Raw genomic sequence first — 21,665 nt, 5'->3', positions numbered from 1 at the left:
GTGAACCCCCCCCCCCCAAAAAAAAAAAATCCTGACGGGATTAATCCAATACTGTACATCTAACATGTTATAGTAGTTCCTCTTAGCTCCCTCAAGCAAGAGCGCTACTAACTTTGCCACTGGCCAGCATTTCAGTTTTTCTATTATTAGTGCACTTGATTCAGTGAGGCACAATCATGTTCACTCATGTTTTACATCTTTGTGCCGTTGCTTGCTTTTGTGCAACACACTCTTATTCAGCTAGGTTCTTGTAAGTGCTTGTACCCCTCTCACTGATAAAGAGAACAGATTTATGTGGACCCACAAACATATATTTACACGATGGTGCTATGCAAAATACCATGAACTTGGGGTCTATAGTTACTCCCATGTTTTTCATTTTAAATCAGGGTTGATAGGCAGACTTAACCTGTCCTCTGGCACCATTGATCCACCAGATCTGGAGCACAGTTTTTCTCCAGAAAACACACTGTGGCTACATCATATTTCTAGAGTAAATGTTTCATTAGTGTCAAGACTTGAAATAGCACAATGAGGCTCATGCACCGTGAGGCTGTAACACTCTACTGTCATCAGGTTGTTTAGTATTAATCAAAACAATCACAAGTGTTGAACTAAAATGGATATTCTTGCAATATTTGAATGATTTTTACAACTATATTTAAATGTATATTTATTTTTCCTTTGTTAAATATGCTGTGAGCCTGAAGGTAAAAGCACATCAACATTTTATAAAACACAATATTTCACAAAACATTTCAACGTTTCAGGTTAGGGGAAAGGTGAGACACCACTCTTGTTTATGATTGGACAAAACCCAAGTCAATAGTTTCCTTGCGTATGACGTCAGCGATACGCCACTGGAATACAGGAAGTGATACTTTACACTGCCATGCCACGCGGGGACGTGAATCTGATGATAAGTTCATACATGGGAAGTGCCATCACAGGCCTACGGTTTGCGTCGTTACCGTTTATGGAGTACCAAATGTTGTTGTTAATAAGGAGGAAATTTTAAGACACTGACCGAAAAACGCCGTCAAAATGGCTACACCCGGTGTTTGGAGCAGAGGCGGATAGTGCTAATGCTCGTGTGTGTACTGACAACCTCCCCTAAGTTAAGGTAACTCATGCAGCTGTGTTTATGTAGCTAACTGTTTCCTTCTACTACTTTCTAACGTTAAATTCATTATTTTTTCTGCGGGGTGGAACTTTGTCCGCTCACTTAGCTATGTTTTCTTCTTAATAGTTGATTTGTGTTGTGCCTCGTTATATTGTTTGAAGGAACTATAACTTAGGTAACGGCAAACCGCAGTATGCATCCGTCAGTAAATGCTAACGTGGTTTCTCAGGGGTTGAATTCCGCGGTGTTAGTTTAAACAGAATTATTTTACTATTTTGGGATACTGTGATTTTGATTTAATACGACTATTGCTTTAGACATGGTACCTTGTTCTAAGCCAGATGAGTCAGCACTTGCACTCACTATCAGTAAAGCCACTTAAGACCAGCCAAATAAAAAAATTCAGATTAAAACCATCCTCTCTTTGTTAAAATCTGTCTATCTTGAGTTCTGTGTGATTCATGGGTGTGACACAACCTTATTCCTGCAAGCATTTAATTATGGTTTTGTTGTCCTCTTTAGGCTGCCCCAGTGTTTCAACAACATTGTGTCTGTAGACTGGGCTCCTGCAGTTAACCTTGGTTATCAGAGAGGTATGCCCATGTCGGATACATCACATCTACATGAGGTGAGGATGAAGTCCAGAGACGATCTCAGGTGGTGCAGAGGCCTTGCTGGATCTCCATGAGTCAGCCTATTACCCAGAGCCAGAGGACGTCACTGAAATGTTACACAATCTATAAGGTAAATGAATTGTCTTGATAAGCGAAGCCACTAGCCATTATATTATATCATAGTTGGATAAAGCAGGTGCGATTCTGACATCAAATTAAGTATCTAAACTTTGAATTAGGCTTACTTAGTATATTCTCAGCAGTGGTGGAAGAAGTATTCAGTTCATTTAAGTAAAAGTACCAATAGATCACTAAAAATATTCCATTACAAGGAAAGGTTCTGCATTAAAAATCCTACTTCAGTAAAAGTCACCAGAAAAATCTTGAGGGGTCGTGAGATGATTAATGGGAGATAAAAAAAAAAAAAGAAAGAACAAAGTTCTGATTCACAAATCTATTTTCAGTTTTTGGATTTTTTCTCAAATCTTTGATTTTTGGTGAAATATGGGATTGTTTGAACATTTACTGAAATTAAACTCTGTGAAAACTTTGGAGTGAAAAATTTCTATTTGGTGGAGCTGTTAACAGCTCTCAGATATTTGAAATGTGACCCAGACTACACTGCTTTTGTAAGACATCATATGGCAAAAAGGTTGGAAACAACTGCTGTGCTCTGCTTGACAGAATAACTATTTTTGTCAATTGAGTCTGGTAGCAATATATAGCAATGATTCTGGTTAAACAAAAAGGTCTACCTCTGTAAGAATCCTATCCAGTCCTATCCTCTTACAGTAACAATCTGAGCCTGTCAGTGGCAAAAACAACCACCTTAGTGGACATATTTTGTCGTGATCTTGTTGTCATCGCAGCAGCTGTTTGTTTCATTGTACCGATTAAAAAAAAAATGAGATATGACCCCTTAAGTTGTGAGTTTTAGAGGTGCTGGTAGGCAGATTTAGTCATCTTGGGACAGAGCCAGGCTAGCGCTTTCCCTTGTTTTCAGTTTTTATACTAAGCTAAGCTAACTGTCTGCCAGCTAGTAATATCAGCTTTACCAGACCGATATGAGAGTGTCATCAATCTTCTTTTGGCAAGGTGCACAGGTATGTTTCCCAAACTTTTCTTGCTATTCCAAAAGTCTCTACACCATTACAATAGAAGTTGTGAATGATAACATTTTGCAGATTTTCCATTAACAACAAATAACTTTGGGTGAATTTCTGTAGAGAGTCATGCACAGTTTGACATTTAATCAAGTGGCCAATTGGCAATTCAGTTTGACTTGGCATCATCACTCTGCTCTTGATAATGGTTGCTACAGAAGGTAAAGCATAACAGCATGAAATACACAGCAACATGAGAAACAACATGCAGGGAGCATTAAAGGCAATACAGCCCCAGCATGGATTGATTTAGAGATAAAAACCCTTCAGGGTGCACACAAACAAATCTAAAAAGCAGACAGAGGCTGGGGTGAAGAAAACTCTTGCAGTAATAGCAGCTGCAGTGCACACATGAACACACATTCTAAGTAACTGCTTGTAAAAGGATTGCCAAGTTGGTGTAGTTAGGTATGATGGGTATGGTGCTCTAGTTGCCCTCTAACAGAAAATAGCATGTCATGGATATGTAAGAGCTAGTTTGTGGCACCCACTCAAATGAAATTAATTGAGCTAAACTTTTAAATAGGATGCTAGTGATATATAAGTACATTAATATGCCAAGTTCAAAGCCAGTGCAGTGATGGGCTGTTAACATTAAGGATAATCCTCTTCCTGTTCATCACATTTGTGTTGCTAGGTAACAGTTTGGGGTTGAAATTTATCTCCTGTCAGCCACTGATATAAACAAACACCCTAACAGGAAATAAACCCAGACCAATTTAGACTGCTGATTGTGAAGCAGTCCGCAGAAATGAAACAGAGGCTGTACTTAACATACAATGCACCTTTTTTTCCTTTGTGAGCCAGCCCACCACCCAAATGAGAAACATAATTACTGTTGTCCATTTGATGCTGTCCACCGAGACTACTTACTTATCATTATTACATCGTAAACATTAACTTTGACCAACAGCATGGGTGACTTTAGCTGTCAGTTTGTTGTCAACGCAAAAGGATCAGAATGAAATCATATGTTTATACTACAGAAAGTATCATTTTACCACTTACTTACTTTAGCTGAAATGCAAAGTACACATCGGATTATAAATGATAGCATGTGATCTACAAATCATCCTGACAGCTGAGAAATAATCCTTTTAGAGTGGGAGACCAAGTTGTGTTACCTTATCTCTGTGTTAAAATCATAATCAAACATTCATTGCTGGATTTTCACAACCACAAAAGACAGGCATGGGAAAACACAGGGGAATATTTCCACTTTGAGATGGATGTGACTATGTTTATGAAAAGTGTGTGTGTGTGGGGGGGGGGGGCATCCAGTAGTGTTTTGTTTGAAAAAACATTTTTTCAGTTCCTGTGCCAATTTCCAGCCTAAGTGAGGGAAAAAGTTGCTTTTAGAAAACATCAATTCAGTTTCAATTGTGTGTGTGTGTGTGTGAGAGAGAGAGAGAGAGCTGCAGACTGATGTCTGCAAAACAAGTCAGCTGTGGTGATTGAAGTCATTAAAGTTAACAGCTATTGGCGGAAGGGAACACTTAGACTTTACATTTATAGCTGGACTATAACAAGTCTCCATTGAAAGCATCCCTCTACATGTCAGATTTTATAATTGGGTTTTGATTGCTATGATATTTTAACATATAATAGCTTGAGATTGAGCCAAATCTCTGCTTCACTGAAATGTTGATTTGGGTAGTAAAAGCCTACTTAACACTTTACCAAAATCCAGACATTTATCCGAACCTTTATAATTTGCAGTGGAAGAGTAAAGAGTCTGCCTCTACCAGAGAACCCAAAATACAGAAATGAAAAACAGAGTTAGAGTTGAATATATGAATAGCTGGAAGTGGCACAGTTGGGGCAGCCAAAGTGCAGCAAATTCTGAATACATTACATCTTAGTAGCTGTTAGTTGTTAACTAACATTTTTGTTCCTGCTGTCATTTTCTATTTTAAGTAAGACTCTGATAAGCATTACTAAACAACTGTCATCATAATTACAGGATGAATGCATACTGAATTTTCCTTCATTTCCCAGGATACTCTGGGGGCAGTTGCTCTAAAGGCATCAACACCATCATGTCTTGTTGTGAGGCAAGCCTTGTTTACATCTTGTTTAACTCTTGTTGAAAAAACACTGAAATAATAAAGTATAACATAACAATAACAGAAGTAGAGTCATATTAGTGAAGTTGTTTTATTATATCTAAGTTTTTAACATTAGTTAACATCAGCCTCCATAAGCTTCTAGTAATTAAATACCAAGTAAAAATCCCAGAGTGAAATTTTGTACAAATTTTCATTGGCTTTCTTCTTTTAAAAGTTGCGTCCCGGTATTTCTTCACGGCCTTTGTGCTTCAGTCTGTTTATTTTGTGTTTTAATTTTCTTTTACTCTGACAATGCTCTGAGCATTACTTATCTTGATTCTCTACAAAATATTGTTTGTCAGTTGTTCAGCCCTAACCTTAATTCCAAATTTCTTCTCTGAGCAAATTCAACAACAACCTCTGGAAATACTGCTTTAAAATTACATTGCTTCTTCTTTATCTGTTTTTAAACACCACAGGCTAATATACTTTATACAAACAATGATTAGATTCAAAATGTCAGCACCAAAATTCTTCACAGACTGTAATAGAATTACATAACAGCTGGAGACAGTTGTATCCTCGCAGAGCAAATAGTTTAGAACTTTTAATGCATGATTGGGAATCACTTCGCTACTCTGTCTTTAAAGTTTCAGATATGTGGTAGAAGAAGAAATACTCCCTGAATAAAACAGACACAACAGCTACAACATTTCTGTACATTCTGCCAACACCTCCCTTTATTTCTCCACAACATTGTTTTGTATTATTCCTCCAATATTCCTCCAGCAGTTATTGACAAAAAAACCATGTACACATGAGCCCTGCAAATGTCACATCCCCTCGAGTTGTTACAGATGATCAAAGCTACTGTAAACTCTGGTCTGTCTGCTAGAACGAATTACTGAACCCTGAGGCGAGAATTATCATCTGAGATTTTAAGATATTTCATGGTGGGAGATAAAGTAGAGGAAATGGAAACAGGGTACTTCTTCTGAATTTATTTTAGTTTTTGTAAGAATACACCCTGCTTGGAAACTGAGATTCTTTTGATAGATAGAAATAGTTAGAGATGGACAGCTATGGATAGAAAGATAGAGGGAGATTTTTGTTGTTCGGGCCATTGCTCCTCACACTGTGTTAATTTTGAATGTCACTTGTTCTCAGGTTTGCATTTCTGTATTTGGCTGCACTCCTCTGCAATCACCCCTTATCTGTGTGCACAGCAGCTAAGGGTTTGTCTCTCTGAATGAATGGGCTCAATAAACCTGTCACAGCCCAGACTTGTTGACTCTGTACTGACTCAGGTTACAGGGATCCATCCTTTTTATTGGCTTCAGTTTGGCTACAGATTTACAATGTGGCGTTCTGCTCACACATGACAATGGCATTAAAACACAAAGTCTTTTAATATAGTTCACTTGCTTGTTGTTCTGCTCAGTTGTTGTTGCTCTCAGCGCTTTGAGCTGAAGAATACAACAGTGTCTTGGTGTATTATTTTTCAGTAACCTACAGTTGAAATGATATTGCATGGTTGTCATTTAGCCAATGAACTGCTGATGCTTGAGGCAGTCTAATAGTACAGTCTGTAGCACATACTTTAAGTTGCTCAGGATGGACAGTAGAGTAGAAGTCACTCACTTGGTCAACTTTCAGTTTTTTGCAAGAATTTTTTAATGGGTTCGGTAGATGATAAAGAGATGACAGTCGTGGGAGGGATGGTTGGGGTGTTAGCTTCTACAGCTGTCAGGACAGGTGCACGCTGAGCTCTTTGACTGACAGCCAGGCATGTCAAGGCAGAGAAGAATAGGCCCCCCTCTTCCAGATTAACTTTCCCCTGCTCAAGCCTCAGAGATTGATCTGTGCCAAGGACTGGCAAGGCCTTGGTGAGCGTATTGTAAAAAAGAGATTGGATCCGTTCTTTCAAGGAAAAAGCTCCCAGGGTTATGGGAGAAAGAGCATGATAAAAGAAATATGGCAATTCTATTAAGTCACTTACAATCATTGTCTAGGATGTGGTCACACACACATACACATAGAAACACACAGATTTTGACAGGGTCACTTTTCTTTCAGTTCCTGCAGAGGTTAGATTCCTTTAAAATTCCAAAACCCTGAATTAATTGAAAAAGTTATTGCACACAATATGAGTCAAGTGAAACAGACACAGGTTTTTAAGGTCTTTGCAGGTGTATTTATTTGTGTGAGTGTCTTTAATCATTACACAGTTTTGTTGTTTGAATTTTGTTGAAATTTTGCTGTACTGTTAGGAAAGGCTTTTTCACCTTCTCTGTGCTCTATAGAGCTATAGTTTAGATTAGTGTAAAGACTGGAAGAAGGGGGCAGCAGCTATCTTAGCTCCCTGTCTTCAAAAATCCACATATTAGCCCCTCAAAACTGATACAGAAAAAACTGAACTAAATAACTAATAACTATTGGCTCTGTTTAATCCAAACTCAAAATTCATACAGCTCCATCATATTTGATGCAAAGCCATGAGAGTGGAATCATTCTTCTTGTTTAACTCTTACCAAGAGAGCATATTTCCCAAAATGTGGAACTATTCCTTTTTTCTTCAAGCATACAGTTGGTTTATTTCACTATATTGTCAGCATTGTTAATATAACCTGTGCATTAGTTTCCTGCATCAGTCATGGAAAGAATAGAGGTTGACAGTGACCTGCAATAAGCTACAATGTGTGACTGCAGGCAGTCCTCCTTATTGCCTTTGACATTAATGGGCTAACAGTGGGGATGGCATCACCTCCATTACACTCAGCAGGTTAGGTGGGACAAATGTGCTGTCAGCCTGCTCTATATTAGGACAGATTGAAGCAGACTGTGGATGTGGGCACATCAGCTGTTGCTAAAAGCTGTCACTCAGCAACTGTTGTGGATTTTGTTTTGACTGTAGTTGCCCCAAAAACTGTGTAATCTCTCTGTGTGGTGCAGTGGATGTGAGTGTACCTTGTGCCTTAAGTGCTGTATTTTTCAGCTCGTTGTAACTGGTTCTGACTTTGTCATTTTTAATGGTCTAAAATTAAATCAATTAGCCATTCATGAGAGAATCATATGTATTCACCAGGCAAATGATTCAATTATATTCTGTAAATGAAGCATGACTGACCTTTAAAAAGGAACTAGTCATAGTTCAGTTTCCACAATTGCCTCCATGGTTCAGCTAATCTATTTTGCATTGCCTGATGCGTCAAATATGGCTTACAATATCAGGATGTTTCAGATGGTGTCAGGTGATAACACAATCTGTAATCTTATCATTCAGATTTTGGCAGATATATTGGAAAGTCTCAGCTGTTGGGCAACAGTGGTGTAAGTTGTGTTTAGATAATACACTGTAGATATATACTAGGTGTGTTGGGTAGTTAATCTGGTCAACTAACCATCGCTATCTTGATTTTCCTTTTTGGTAATATCTAGTAGAAGCTAGTGTGGTAGACCAAGTTATCATTTTCAGCAGCTCCTAGGTGAATTAGTCATTACAAGCCTGTGATGTGCAGCCAAGCATTGTTAAAACTTGCAGAACTTTAGTTAAATTCTAATGAAGATCCCAAAGTTTTCAAAAATACCAAATATGTCAGGCTGAATTTGAAGAATGTGTATAAAATCATGCACTTTTAAAAGTTGGAATAAGATATTGTCAGTAATCAATTAGATGATTTTCCCAACCGCGTACTTTGTCCAACTGAAATCAGTTTAGTTGGTTTTTTGTAATAGTTTTTTAATTCTTAGCAGGAGGGAAAATACGGTCTGTGGAAATAACAGAAATGCTATTTTTTGGTTCTGGTCTTGGCTGTGGTCAGAATGTCAAAAAAATAAATGAAATAAAATCACTTTTTCCTTGACCCCGATGGAAAACACGATGTGGTCAAGGAAAGATGTGAAGGAGAATTCATAAGGACTTAGAAAAGGCAACCAATATATAAAGTCCAACTGCAATTAGACAAGGATTTTGATCATACCAAGTTTATATATAACACATGGAAGATAAGTACAGGAACAAACTCAGTGCTGTAAATTAGTCTGTTTATTATTCTAAAACTCTGTCATTCCAACTCTGTCCTATAGTGTTTATGTGAAGCTGGCTTTTGACTTTTTTTTAATGCGAGTTTATTTTTCCTCCAAAGGTCGTTTTTATTTATTTCATAATGACACTTGCTTGTCAATCAACCAAGATCAAGCAATTACAATTAACTGCTCACTCGACAGAAACTTAGACAAAAGCCATCAAGTCACACAGAGAGATTGCATGTAGTCATCACTGGTCTGTCAGTCAGTCAGAAACTGAATTGATTGTTAATTTAATTATGACCCATCTAGTTTCAATAGGCACTGTCATGAAACCGAAAAACACAGGAGATGATTTTCTACCTTTTGGGCTCAAAGGGAAGTACAGGAGCAGATATGTATGCTGGACCAGGAGAAAAAAAAAATCAGCACTTCAGCTCAGTTTGACTTTTTGGGGAAATAAAAGTGGAAAACTGGACGTTAAGGTCATAGCTGTCATAGCTGGACTGGTTCCTAGGAGATAAAAGATGTGTGATCGTGTAACCTCCACCATCCCATCTCGTTTTTTTAAAGCATCGGTTTTTCATTGGCATGATGGTGCTTCTCAGGAGACTGGACTGAATCATCTGCACTGACGTAACGACTTGTTAAAAATACAAATTCTTCAATTAATTCATGTTGTTTTGTAAACTAAGACACGAGAAAATGTAAAGTTACGAGTGTTCAATATTCAGTTTGTTGTACAGCATCTTTAAATAACTGAGGCAACTTTGAAGACCTATAGTAAAGACGATTCTGCTCTAATTCAAAAATCTGTCACATATGTGCAAACGGTGGCACCCTGTGTGCAGATGTTTTGAGATTTCCATCAGAAAAGTCTTCACAGCTGTTCTTTCTTTACTTTTGTGACCTGTCAGTGCAGCAAAACAACCCGTGCCTGACTTTTTTCATAATCATAATCAATAGACCAAGAATAGCACTTGAAGGTGAGCCATGTCGATCCATCTTTCTCAATCATCTTTTCCTCTATTACCCCTGGGGTCGATACCTCTGCCTTTAGAGGCAACAACAAAGTTATTCACACTTTCCCCCCAGGGAATAACAGCATGGAGCTGAGGTGCTGTGAGGGAGCTAATGAATGTATTTGTCATATCTCTAATGGCTCACTATATCACCACAGCACCTTGGCTTGAGATTTATGGTAATCATGACTGCAGAGAAGCAAATGCATTCTGTCTTAGGATTTTTAGCTTCTGTGTACCAGGCTGCACTGATGAGACACCTCAGGAGAGCATTAAATTGACGGCAGAGGAGTCTTTTCTGAGCCAAACTTGTGAAAACGTTGACAATGTGCCACGGTAAATGATAGCCTAAACACACAGAGCTGGGAAGTTGGTATTTGCCTCAGCAAGAGTGCAAGAATGGCAAACTAATGATAAGCCAACTCTACTATTGATTAGAGCGTGCTTATTTTAGTCCCTGAGGCCCACACGAGCCCACACACCCAGACCAACAGTATCAGCTTACTCTAGAGTTATACTGAGATGATAACTCCAGAAACTTTCTCTCACTGTCCCTTTTTTGCCTCACAAATCTAATCCACTGGCAGAACTTCATCTGCCTCCATTAACTCCCAAGTGACTTCATTTTGAAGCTGTATTTTTTTTTTTTTATCTATAGTATGCACTCTAAATGCAAATGACCAAATGTCTCGAGTTGTGGCAAAGTACAGAGCACAACTGAAGAAGATGACAGAGAAGTGCTAACAATCATAAGAAATACATTAACATTGATTTAAGAAATCAAAGTAATTAGTCCACAAGTTGAAATTCTCCACAGCTTTTTCTGTTACCAATTTACCACAAATTATCAAGGACATAAGTTATTCTTCACTTGTTGATTGAGTATAGTGTGAGTGCTGAAGTGTGAACAATGAAAGTTTGAGCTAGCAGCATTTTTCATTTGTATTTTTTGGGAGTTTCATGAGTACATTTTATGTAGCATGAATAATGGTGTGTGGGTGTGTGAAGGAGGGAGAGAAATATTTGCTCAGGATTTCTCAAGGGCGGCTCCTGCAGCCTCCGTGGAGGCGAGAACCCACACGTACGAGGTAGGGAAGATGCAGGCCGGCTGCGCAGTTCTGATGCACTTTAAAAGCACACTTGATCAGCAATTCCTTCTATGAGCCCACACATCCCTCAGACTTCAAAAGACACCTCCTGAAGGTTCGGGCCACAGAGCGCAGTAGATCACAGGGGGGATGCCTCAGCAGAGATGCTTTTTTTTTTCCGACATAAGACTTTATTGGGGTGTTCTCATAAAGCTGCTGCCCTCATGTGGTTGTTTCCACATCGCAAACAGGACAAAAACACTTTCAAAACAGCACAAAAGTTTGACGACAGTCCTATATTATCAGAAATCATCGCCTGCTAAATCCTGCAGTATATTGGAAAACAAAATAATAGTCCCGCAGCTCTTCTACTGTAACTACGTACATCCCCAACTTTGATTCCATCAGCACAGTATCTGATCGATTACCAACAAATGATTGATGATCCCAGCCTTCCCAGGGAAAACGCCATGAGTAGGGTCATTTAGGAAACAGCTGAGCAGTACTGACTTTATTGATGGGCATGTTCCTCTCTAACCTTTCTGATTCTGTAACTTTGTGGACCTGTAAGGTTTAAATGGATCACTCGATATATTTATTAATCTTACCAATACAATTGGCTTTCAAACTATTTTCTCTGTTTCACTGTGCTTCTGCCTGTTTTATGGTAGATTTGGACAAATGTGAAATCTTAAAAATTGCATTATGTAATCCAGTTACACAGTACTTTATATCTCATCCTAGTAAGCACAGATGGCCAGCTAACTTTTGATATATTGTAGACTCAGTATGCCAGAATAATAACAGGAAATAGAAAAAGGAAACGTTTAGGTTTTGCAGAAATGAGTGAACAAACTTTGAATAATTCCAAGGTAACAAAATGCTTTGAACACTGTTCTTTTCTCATGCTTTTCATCTTCCTCTTGTCAGCTGTCTCACGGTGCATTAGATGATTGTGCTGCTAGACACTTACAGATAATGCTGCAGACATCTATATGGAAAGCTGCCTGAATGCACAGTGATTGAATGCTGAATGTGTAGTCAGAGTGACAGTTTTGCTCCTCTTGTCCAGTGCAATCAGGATCTTTACCGGTTATTGTACATGCGAGTCTTTATCATTCATTTTCTTTGTCCATCCCTGTCTCAATCTCTCAGACAACACAGGCCGTAGATTATAACACACACCAACCTGGACATACAATTCTCCTCCTTTTGGCTGAACAGCAATTTTGTCTCTCATCCAGGAATTTAGTTTTTCTGTCCACTCTCTACATCGATATCTCTACATAGACTCTCTACACAACAGTAACCTTGTCTGAGTCCATCCTTCAACCATGCCCCCAATTAAACTTATGACCCAAAATATCCACTGCTCTGGCTCACAAGCTAAAAAAAAGGCTTAAAAGGGCATTATGCTTCAACTAAAAAAAAAAAAACATCAGACATATTTCTGCCTCCAACAAGCCCTCACACCACACCTCACAGCAGCATCAACAGTTGAACTAGGTTTTCTATGCTAACTAAAATTTGCAAAAGATAAAATAAAGATTTCTAATTTATTCCACAGATGAAAAAGACTAATTTACATGTCTTATGTCAACAAAATAATGTATCTCTGCTGGAGGAGGAATTATCGTACAGTCTCCACTACAACCTGTACCATTATCGCGGCTAAACTTAACCACGCTTACCTGTAATGATTTGATACTGATTTTCAGACTTTGTGCTTCTTTCATTATATTTTTTTAAAACTGACTGAGAATATCAAGATAGATCAAGAAAATGTCTAAAACATAATTAACAGTCAACATATAGTTAATGTAACTGAGGGACACGCAGACTAAAAAAGGATGATCAATGCAGAAGAGACTGAGACTCTGTCATTTGGGTCAAACTCCAACCCCTTTTAACTTACAGTGGGTGCAACTTGTTTCATCAAAAGACTGTTTGACATCTTCAAAATGATGTTTTGTTTTTACATGTTTTAATTGTGCCTTAGTGGAGATAGGTCTGGCTATGTGAGACTAATCAAGCCTTTAAACACCTCCAGTAGTCTGATGCTAAGCCGTAAGCAGAAATCAATACCAGGTATTAAGTCATGTCAGTTATTTTTATAGTACTCATTTAATACAGAGAAAAATTCAATGTATTTTAAGTGAAAGCATTAGATCATTTTAATTTGAAGGCACCAGATTCTGTATTTTAGGGTAGTGAGACTTTTAAAGTTCAGGACAGTTTTATTTATATTGGAATTGCTGCAATGTAGAATGGATTTTGTAATAAACAGTTTATCACATAATTAACTTCACATGTATTGATCGAAGGCAGGAAGCCTCGGATCAATACATGGTATGTATGTTATTAGTAGAGACTGATGTACTACAAAAGCTGCAGTGCTTATTAAGCTGATAGCCACTGGTCCTGTCAAGTCCCCAGGGGTCTGTTTTCTAGGATGAACAGATTCGACTCTACACTATAATAACTAGTGATGAAGTTTGTCTGACTTTTAAAAAAAGCTCTACAGCAGTCAGATTGCATTAGACCATATGGCATCTGAAAAATAAGAGAATTCTGTGCAAGAATATCTGTCAGGTTGTGCAAGCAACATGTAGACTGAAAGTCTTTGATATTATCACAATACTAAAAATATAAACATTTCATATCTTCTTCTCAGGACTGCCATATCAGCAGGGGTTTGCAGCTACACTGATCACCCGCTGTCCACACCACCAGGTGAGTCTGACTATGAAATCTTCTAATCTAAAAAGTTTTATTATGTATTATAGTGTTGTTTAGTTTATGAGACTGGTTTAAAAAAATCTCTAGGTTGATTAGTTATGTGACTTAGGCAGTTTTCCATTAACTGTGCTTCAATAATTTAGGGCTGCTGCAGTAAATTAATTACTTTTCTTATATCACATTCACCTCACTTTCCTTTAGTAGTAGCTGTTGTTCCGCCTGTGATTTTAGATTTTCTTAACACACACTATGTTTAATTAAACTTCATTAAAGTCACATTTCAGGCATTTAGCTGACAGACGTTACGAAGAAGTGTCACATTAAGACAATAAGAGCAGAGGGGTCTGAAGTCAACAGTAATTTTGCAACAGTTCCAGTAGATTGACTTCTTGCCACATTGAAAACAAGGCTACAGAGAAGGGTTTAATGAGGGTAACAGCTGTGCACTGATGTATGGCATGACTTAATCATTGACCTGAGCCCGAACATGTTGATACACTTCTCTTCTCCTGTCACAGGAAAGATATTTCCATCACTTAGTAACTGTCTCTCACTTCTGTCATGGCAACAGGGAGTCAGCCAAGAAGTATTTCTCAAAAATCTTCTCTTGTGGTGGCAAATAACGAACATCATTTACTCTAGTACTACACAGTACATACATCATATTTTACTCCATTACAGTTACTTGACAGCATACTAGTTAATTTGCAGGGGAAGACAAAACATAGGGTAAACTACCTAAGAGAATATAAAGTACATAAACTTAGCACCACCTCAACCACCTGACAGTAAAATGCTGCTTTCATGCTAATCAGTAACAGCAATTACTATCATTTAGCATTAAGTCATCTGTAAAACTCAATTCTTAACACATTATCTTTTATTTGTTTAATACATACACAAACAGAAAAGTCATTATGAGATAGTAGTTATATGCAGTCTTTCTGCCAGTCGAAGTGGTATCAAACTTCAAATAGAAAATGTTGAATTCATAATCTACTAAATTAAACCTTGTTCAGTTCAACCAATACTCTTAATTTGCGACTAATTTATGGCTTTGTAAGTGGCCCTGCAGAGTCATACTGTTGTGTGACTGACATTACTGAGTATGCATACAAAATTTTATTCTTCTCCACGTTTTATAAATAGCTCGCAATTGTCAATACTGTAGCCACTGTGCTTGCTGTTCGATAAACATTACACAGTAGGATCTGAATACGTGTTATGCCACTGTTCACTTTCTCCTTTTGTGTCACGCACAAATCACACAAATATCAGTTGAATGCACAATCAGAGGTGGAGGACATATTAAAAAATAATTACAAAAAAGTATCAAAAGTAAAAGCACTCTGCAGAATATTATCCCCTGTGACTGTAAATACTATAGTTTATCTTATGATACTATATGATATGATACTATAGTATATCATTTGATGACTCATGTATTGCATGTTAAAGCAGCATTTTACTCTTGCAGTTGGTTGAGGGGAAACAACTTTGAACAGTTTGACACTATTGTGGGTGATTGTTAGTGCTTTTTTCTTGACTAATTAATTCAGTTGATTAAGTCTTTCAGTGTTTTGTATGTGAAATCCTGATTTGTAAAGAAGCAGCATTTTCCCTCTGTAATGTGGTGGAGTAGATTATAAAGTAGCATAAAATGGACTCAATACTCACATTTGTACTTAAGTACAGTACTTAAATGTAGTGAGTAAATGTACTTAGTAACATTCCACTACTGTCCACAGTGTTGTTAATATGAATTTGTGTTAAAATGATTTTGGTAACAGAGACAGTAGCAGGTTTTTTGTCTCAGCATGCTCTAAATTAGCCTTTTCCAGTATTCAGCAGTGCACAAAGAATCACATTTCACAGCCTGTAACAGTATGACTTCTTTGCCCTCCCACAGTGGCACTATTCATGCTCATCAGATTCATCCAGATGACCATATGGGCAGGAGAGGAGCAAGAGATCTACACAAGAGAATTCATTAGCGGCCTCGGACTGCACAGCACCATCATCCCTCTGTTTCTTTCAGGTAACCAATGAAATTCAGGCTAGTGGGCGGCCTGAGGCAATGACACCATCACTTGCAGCAGAGGAACAGTAATTGGACTGTGTGTCAGATAAATCCAGGTTGTGAGAAGCCACTCAGCACAGTGTTTCCTTGGCCCCAATGCCAAGCTATGTACCTCTGAGCCATTCCACTGACCTGCAGTAGCTTCCTTAGCTTTTCAGTGGAGGTCAAAGGAATTATAGTAGGTCAGCAGAATAAAAAGCCTTTCAAATCTAAATAACCCACAGAAGCAAGGCAGGGCTGAAATATTTAATGATTCACTGATACTTTATGAAACTTAGGACTGTTTTATTTGGGTGAGATCATGAAGTACAAATCAGGTAGGCAAGACTGCACAGAGCATGAAGTATAAAGCAAGTGTAAGGTTTATTTGGCCAGATACAAAATATAATTCCTCTTAATTTACAGCTGTATCAATCTAAAACCTATTCTTTCTCAATTAATCCTTGTAAGAGGAACATTTTGTACTGACACTGGGGAACAATGTGACAGGGCAATGTATGAAACACAGCAAACAAAGAAATACTTAGATATACAACAGTAAATGATTGTAAAGAGTGGAAGCGATAGTAAACATGTTTTGAATTCAGACAGCGAAGACAGCCAACATTAAATGACACTTCATTTAAACCAGTAAATAAAATTGAGGTGTGTACATTACTGTAGACATTAACATACATACAATATGTACATATTTGCTTCAGTTTGTGTCTGACATACTTGGTTTTTGATTAACTGTTCTACCAGTGACTTTGGCAGCTAACCTGGTCAGGCTGGTCTAGTTAAAAGTTAATTAACTGCCCTGCAGAGTAATAACGTTAACATTTGTGTCACTGTACATTTGCAGGTCACCGTTTCATGTTTTCCTCTTCACTGGTGAGATCTTGATGTCTTTTCTTCTGCCTGCCATTCGTCTGTTTAAGGTAACGTCCTCATCTTCTCCCATCTGTTGCTTGGCAAAGTTGACAAAGACCTGAACAACAAAGTGATTCAGTAAACTAATCTAGTTGAAGGAACAATAAGAACAGTTTGTTTTTTTTTAACTGACCTATGGCACACCGAAATATACTGCATCTGTTCAGGATTGATTGTCATGATTTAGTTATTCCCAGCAGAGTTTTTGGACTATGAAGGTTGATTGATAATCTAAGGAGATGAGTTAAACAGCTCTCGTTACATTCAAACTTTCTGCATAATTACTCAAAGAGTTGAACTGCATGTGCCCGTAATGAGAGCTGTTTAACTTCTCTCCCTCAGGCCACAAACTGACCAATCACCCCTCATATATTTAAAAGAAAAAATTTAACAGTTTAAAGAGAGGTCAAAAATATTTTTATATTGAATCTTATACAGAAGAAGCATTTTAATAAGCTGTCAGGAGGTGACTGACAATAGTTCCTTCACAAATGTTTGTAGGACAAATTCACTTACATTCATTAAACACAGTTGAAGTTTCTGACATACCTGGTCCAGTGTTGTTTGAGAAACAGAGTAGTCCTCAATGCTGAGCCTCTCTTTATTGGCCACCACCACCTGAAATATTCTGGCTAGGGAGGAGGAGGCAATCTCATACTGCAGTGTGTTGTAGTGCTTCTCCCGCTGAACACAGCCGGGGAAGCTGCTCTCCATAAAGCTCTCAACAGGCTCCAGCTCTGGGGGTGAGCCAGCTTTAGCTGCCTTGATTTTCATGGTCACTACGTAGCCGTCACCAAACCTGGATAAGGGAAAACCGTACATAAAAACAAGTTCAAATCCACATTCAGAGACTGACTGCCCAAAAGCTGATGTCCATTTTCTCAGACTGTGTTGACTTGCAATTTTCAGTAACCCAAAACAGAAATGCCACTTAAGTTATTAACTTCAAATTTTCTGTATAATCACTCAAAAGAGTTGGACTGTACGTGCATGTAATGAGAGCTGTTTAACTCATCTCCTTCTATCTTAGACAACAAACCCTTTGCATATTAAGGCTAACCACATCTCAGCTTGTTTTAGAACATGCATCTTTATTATGTATGAACTGTTGTCCCATATCATTGAGAGAGCTTAGGTTTTTGTATGTTTAAGGTTTGAAATCTGGATATTAAAATAGTTTCTAAACAATGCAGAAGCCTGCTAAAATACCCAAAACCACTCACTTGTATTTCAGATGCTGGATGGTACCCAAACACTTGAAGGTCCCATTGACCATGATGGCCAGTCGAGTGCAGAGGGCCTCACACTCCTCCATGCTGGTGGAAAAACAGTAATCCATGTTTTACTACTGCCATTTCATGTCTACGAGCAATAAATCATAATTTCACAGTAAAAATCAAGCAAACACCAATCTAGTTGTGATTTCATTAACAGTTCTTGGCAGAACAGTTAACTGTGTTTGGTCAGCTGCTGCCGCAGATGTGTGCAGTGGATTCATTATTAGATACTGAACCTGTGTGATGTTAGCACCACGGCCCTGCCGTCCCGAATGACGCTTATGATGGCATTCCACAGGAAGCGGCGAGAGTGCGGATCCATCCCTGTCGTGGGCTCGTCCTTAACACACACACAAACGCCAAATTTCACACTCTGGGCACGCAATTCCATATGAACAGAGACCAAATCCTTATCTCTATCAGCATATGGCAAAGATCTTAGATTTATGCCAATTTGAATTGAACTGAGCTGTTGCTTGCCAATGTATAAAACATTCGAGGCCAGGCTTGACTGAACCCATATGGTCTCCCATCTGGATCCATAGACCATTTTATTGATAAATCCTTGCATAAAACCTAAATAATGGGCTCATGAGCTCTTCGTCATTGGCTAACTCACCAGCAGCACCAGCGCTGGGCAGCCAATCATTGCTATAGCTGTGGAGAGTTTCCGTTTGTTGCCTCCACTGTAGGTCCCTGCACAGCAGCCGGCATACTCTGTCAGGCCCAGCTTCTGGATGCCCCACTCTGCCACCTACAAGGGAAAGAGGATACATGTGTGGAGGGTACATTCTACCCTAAGTGCCTTACTGCATACATTTTTAGAATGGGGGACCCCTGCTGTTACTGAGCACTTCACACCAGCACTACTGCAAAATTAAAATGACAAAACAAACATTAGCAAACACTGAGCAACAGTACTGGGGAGGGGGAGTGCAAAACAAAATTAACAAAACAGATAAGCTCTCTTTAGTGCTTAGCCAACCAATAGTTTTATTTGGGTAGCAGAATAAGATGTAAAGCAGCTGGAGTCGTACTCACCCTGGGGATCTCTGACTCGGGAACCCCTCTGAGACGAGCGTAGAGGTAGAGATGCTCCCTGCCGGTAAGGAGCTCATCGATGGCGTCAAACTGAGGGCAGTAGCCCATGTTCTGGTGCACGTCCAGAATCTCTGTCAGGATGCTACAAAACAAGACACAAGGTGCCATTCATTTTCGTGAGATGACAGAACGCAACATTGTAGGAATAACAAAATATCAATCAATTGGTGGGACTTAAATGTCATTTTTTTTAAAAAACATGTCTTCTAGGGCTGAGAGTATGCTGATTCCTCTAAGCAAAATTATGTCAAATCTGAATAAATACAGTTGACAAGGAGATTAATTTCTTTTTTATTTATTCATTTAATTTTACCTTTTTGTTATAAGTTACTGCCAGTTACTTTATGTATCTGTATGTGTCAAAGTATCCAGAATTCTGAGGAGAAAACTGGGTGCTTTCAAATAGATGGTATTAACAATATAATACAGGCACCATAACCACTGCTACATGGCAAAATTTGGCTTGGTAATTCAAACTTGTCAATCAAGCCCTAGCCTCTACATTTATTGCCTATTTAGAGAAACACATGGGTTTTTGATTCAGGCAGTGAATTATGTTCAAAAGCCTTCCCAAGTCTCTAACATTTCTAACTCATTGGACTGTTTCCAGTGATTAACCCATCTGGAACTGCATGCGGGATAAACTAAAAGATTCTTTTAAAAATAAATACCATCCTGAAAAGGGTTTGTGTTATTTCGTCCAGGGACAGTTTTCACTGATCTTTTTGTACCTGTAACCAGCCACAGTAGCGTCCCCAGAGCTGACATCAGTGTCACCAGTCAGCATTTTGAAGGTCGTCGTCTTTCCAGCTCCATTAACTCCCAAGAGACCAAAGCACTAAACGGGACAAAAGACAAATCATGCAGAGCACATTCAGCTGCGATACTGAAAGTGAAGCACTGAAACGAACTCCCCTAAAGAGAATGACTGCTGCCTTATTAATCTCTTAATATTCTATTTGGCTTCATAAAATGGCTAGAAATATCCATATTAGAGGACCGATAGTGGATTTTTAAAAGCCGATATAATAACGATAGTTTGGAGCAGGAAAAAGCGGTTAGCCGATTAATCGGGCGATATCATATCATCATTTTCAACACTGTTGGCAATGAACAATCTCACTTTATTATTAATCGTTTTATTGAACAGTCAAAAGTAATAAATAACAAAATAAATATATAATCCTGGAAATGGACATGAAAGTAATAAATACCTAAATAAATAAAGAAATCTGAATAACTGAACATCAGTCTCAAAGTAAACAACTAAATGAATATATAAATCTCGAACTGAACATCAAACTCAAAGTGATTAATAAGTGGGAGTGGGAGCTATTTCTTTCCCTCAAAGCTAAAGTTTACAAGAAATTTTCAGATTCATGGCAAACTAAGATGAACAGACTACACACAGACAGACAGCTTTCATTTTAGCGTGTTCTTAACAAGCTGTTAATTGTTAGCTTAACAAGCACTGCGGTCATGTAGGCTAAAACATGCCGGTGGAAATGTGGCTGTTTATGCTGAAATATGATGCACGTTTATGCTTGTTGAACAAGTGGGACTTGTTGCCTTATTGGTTATGTTTGTTGACTTTCAACTCCTGAAGGTTCTATTGCATTTACAGTAACGCGTGTCGTCTCCTCTCTCTGCTGCCGCTTAACCCTTAGAACTCCGCTGGTGCGCAGGCGCCCCACGCGACAGCGTCTGTGCTTTGCAGAATATCTCAGGAACCACACAACGAAACTTAAAAAACCAAGCCATTTATTGCTATTTTTTGTCCGCATGGCCTCTCTGTCTATTAATGCATGTAATGCAATCTCAACCCTTTCATGCACAGTCAAGTAATGAACATCTTTTTTTTTTTTCAGGACAACCTGGGCAATAATAATATGTATTCTAAAATGATGCCACATGAATGGATCAATAGTTATATGAGTATAAAAACAAAAGAAGAAGAAATCGGAGCATCTCATTGGTCGAAAGACCGACCAGAAGTCGAAGTCCGCTAACATAATTTCCACGCTTTTATCACAAAATGTAATGAATGATGAACGAATCACGGAATTATCACGTGGGGCGCCCGCGCACCAGCGGAGTTCTAAATTAACACGTCTCTCTCTCTCTCTCTCTGTGAAGAGCCGCCCCGCCCCTCAGTGATCAGAGCGACAGGGAGTTTTTGTTTATGACGCTGTGGAAAAAGACTGCAGCCATCGGCCACTATCAGAGCCAAGTTCCGCCGATTCCGATAGTTTGTAAAACGTCCCATCGGCGACCTCTAATCCATATACGTGAATGTATTAATAAAAAAAACGCGAGGACATAACAGAGCTATAACAGACACCCAGACAAAATAACACCAGAGATAAATATACCTCATTATGCTGCCTACTGATGGTAACTGCTGTCTGGCTCAAAGCTCAATCAGTGTGTGGGTTTACTTGAACAAACCCAAAAGGACAAAACTTGGAAACG

General features: G+C 38.5%; 1 protein-coding gene and 1 long non-coding RNA gene across 2 annotated transcripts in view; one reads left to right on the top strand and one right to left on the bottom strand.

Moving 5' to 3' along the window:
- Nucleotides 1–866: 866 nt before the first annotated feature.
- On the top strand, nucleotides 867–21,630 carry LOC108884218 (uncharacterized). Its single transcript, XR_001961004.2, has 7 exons — nucleotides 867–1,123; nucleotides 1,646–1,867; nucleotides 13,759–13,817; nucleotides 15,733–15,861; nucleotides 16,748–16,823; nucleotides 18,050–18,145; nucleotides 21,062–21,630. It is a non-coding gene; the product is annotated as an uncharacterized LOC108884218 (long non-coding RNA).
- abca4b (ATP-binding cassette, sub-family A (ABC1), member 4b) overlaps nucleotides 16,736–21,665 on the bottom strand; it is a 36,959-nt gene continuing 32,029 nt past the window's right edge. Inside the window, exons 41-47 of the mRNA XM_018677977.2 lie at nucleotides 19,925–20,031; nucleotides 19,134–19,275; nucleotides 18,712–18,846; nucleotides 18,329–18,432; nucleotides 18,039–18,131; nucleotides 17,365–17,614; nucleotides 16,736–16,873 (exon numbers count right to left, since the gene is read on the bottom strand). Of these exons, the coding sequence (XP_018533493.2) occupies nucleotides 16,757–16,873; nucleotides 17,365–17,614; nucleotides 18,039–18,131; nucleotides 18,329–18,432; nucleotides 18,712–18,846; nucleotides 19,134–19,275; nucleotides 19,925–20,031 (948 nt within the window). The 3' untranslated portion in view covers nucleotides 16,736–16,756. The remainder of the gene's footprint in view (nucleotides 16,874–17,364; nucleotides 17,615–18,038; nucleotides 18,132–18,328; nucleotides 18,433–18,711; nucleotides 18,847–19,133; nucleotides 19,276–19,924; nucleotides 20,032–21,665) is intronic.

This window comes from Lates calcarifer, linkage group LG4 (assembly GCF_001640805.2).
Source record: "Lates calcarifer isolate ASB-BC8 linkage group LG4, TLL_Latcal_v3, whole genome shotgun sequence".
Lineage (NCBI taxonomy): Eukaryota > Metazoa > Chordata > Actinopteri > Centropomidae > Lates > Lates calcarifer.
Note: the sequence above shows the minus strand (reverse complement) of the source record. Positions and strands in the feature narration are given on the sequence as shown.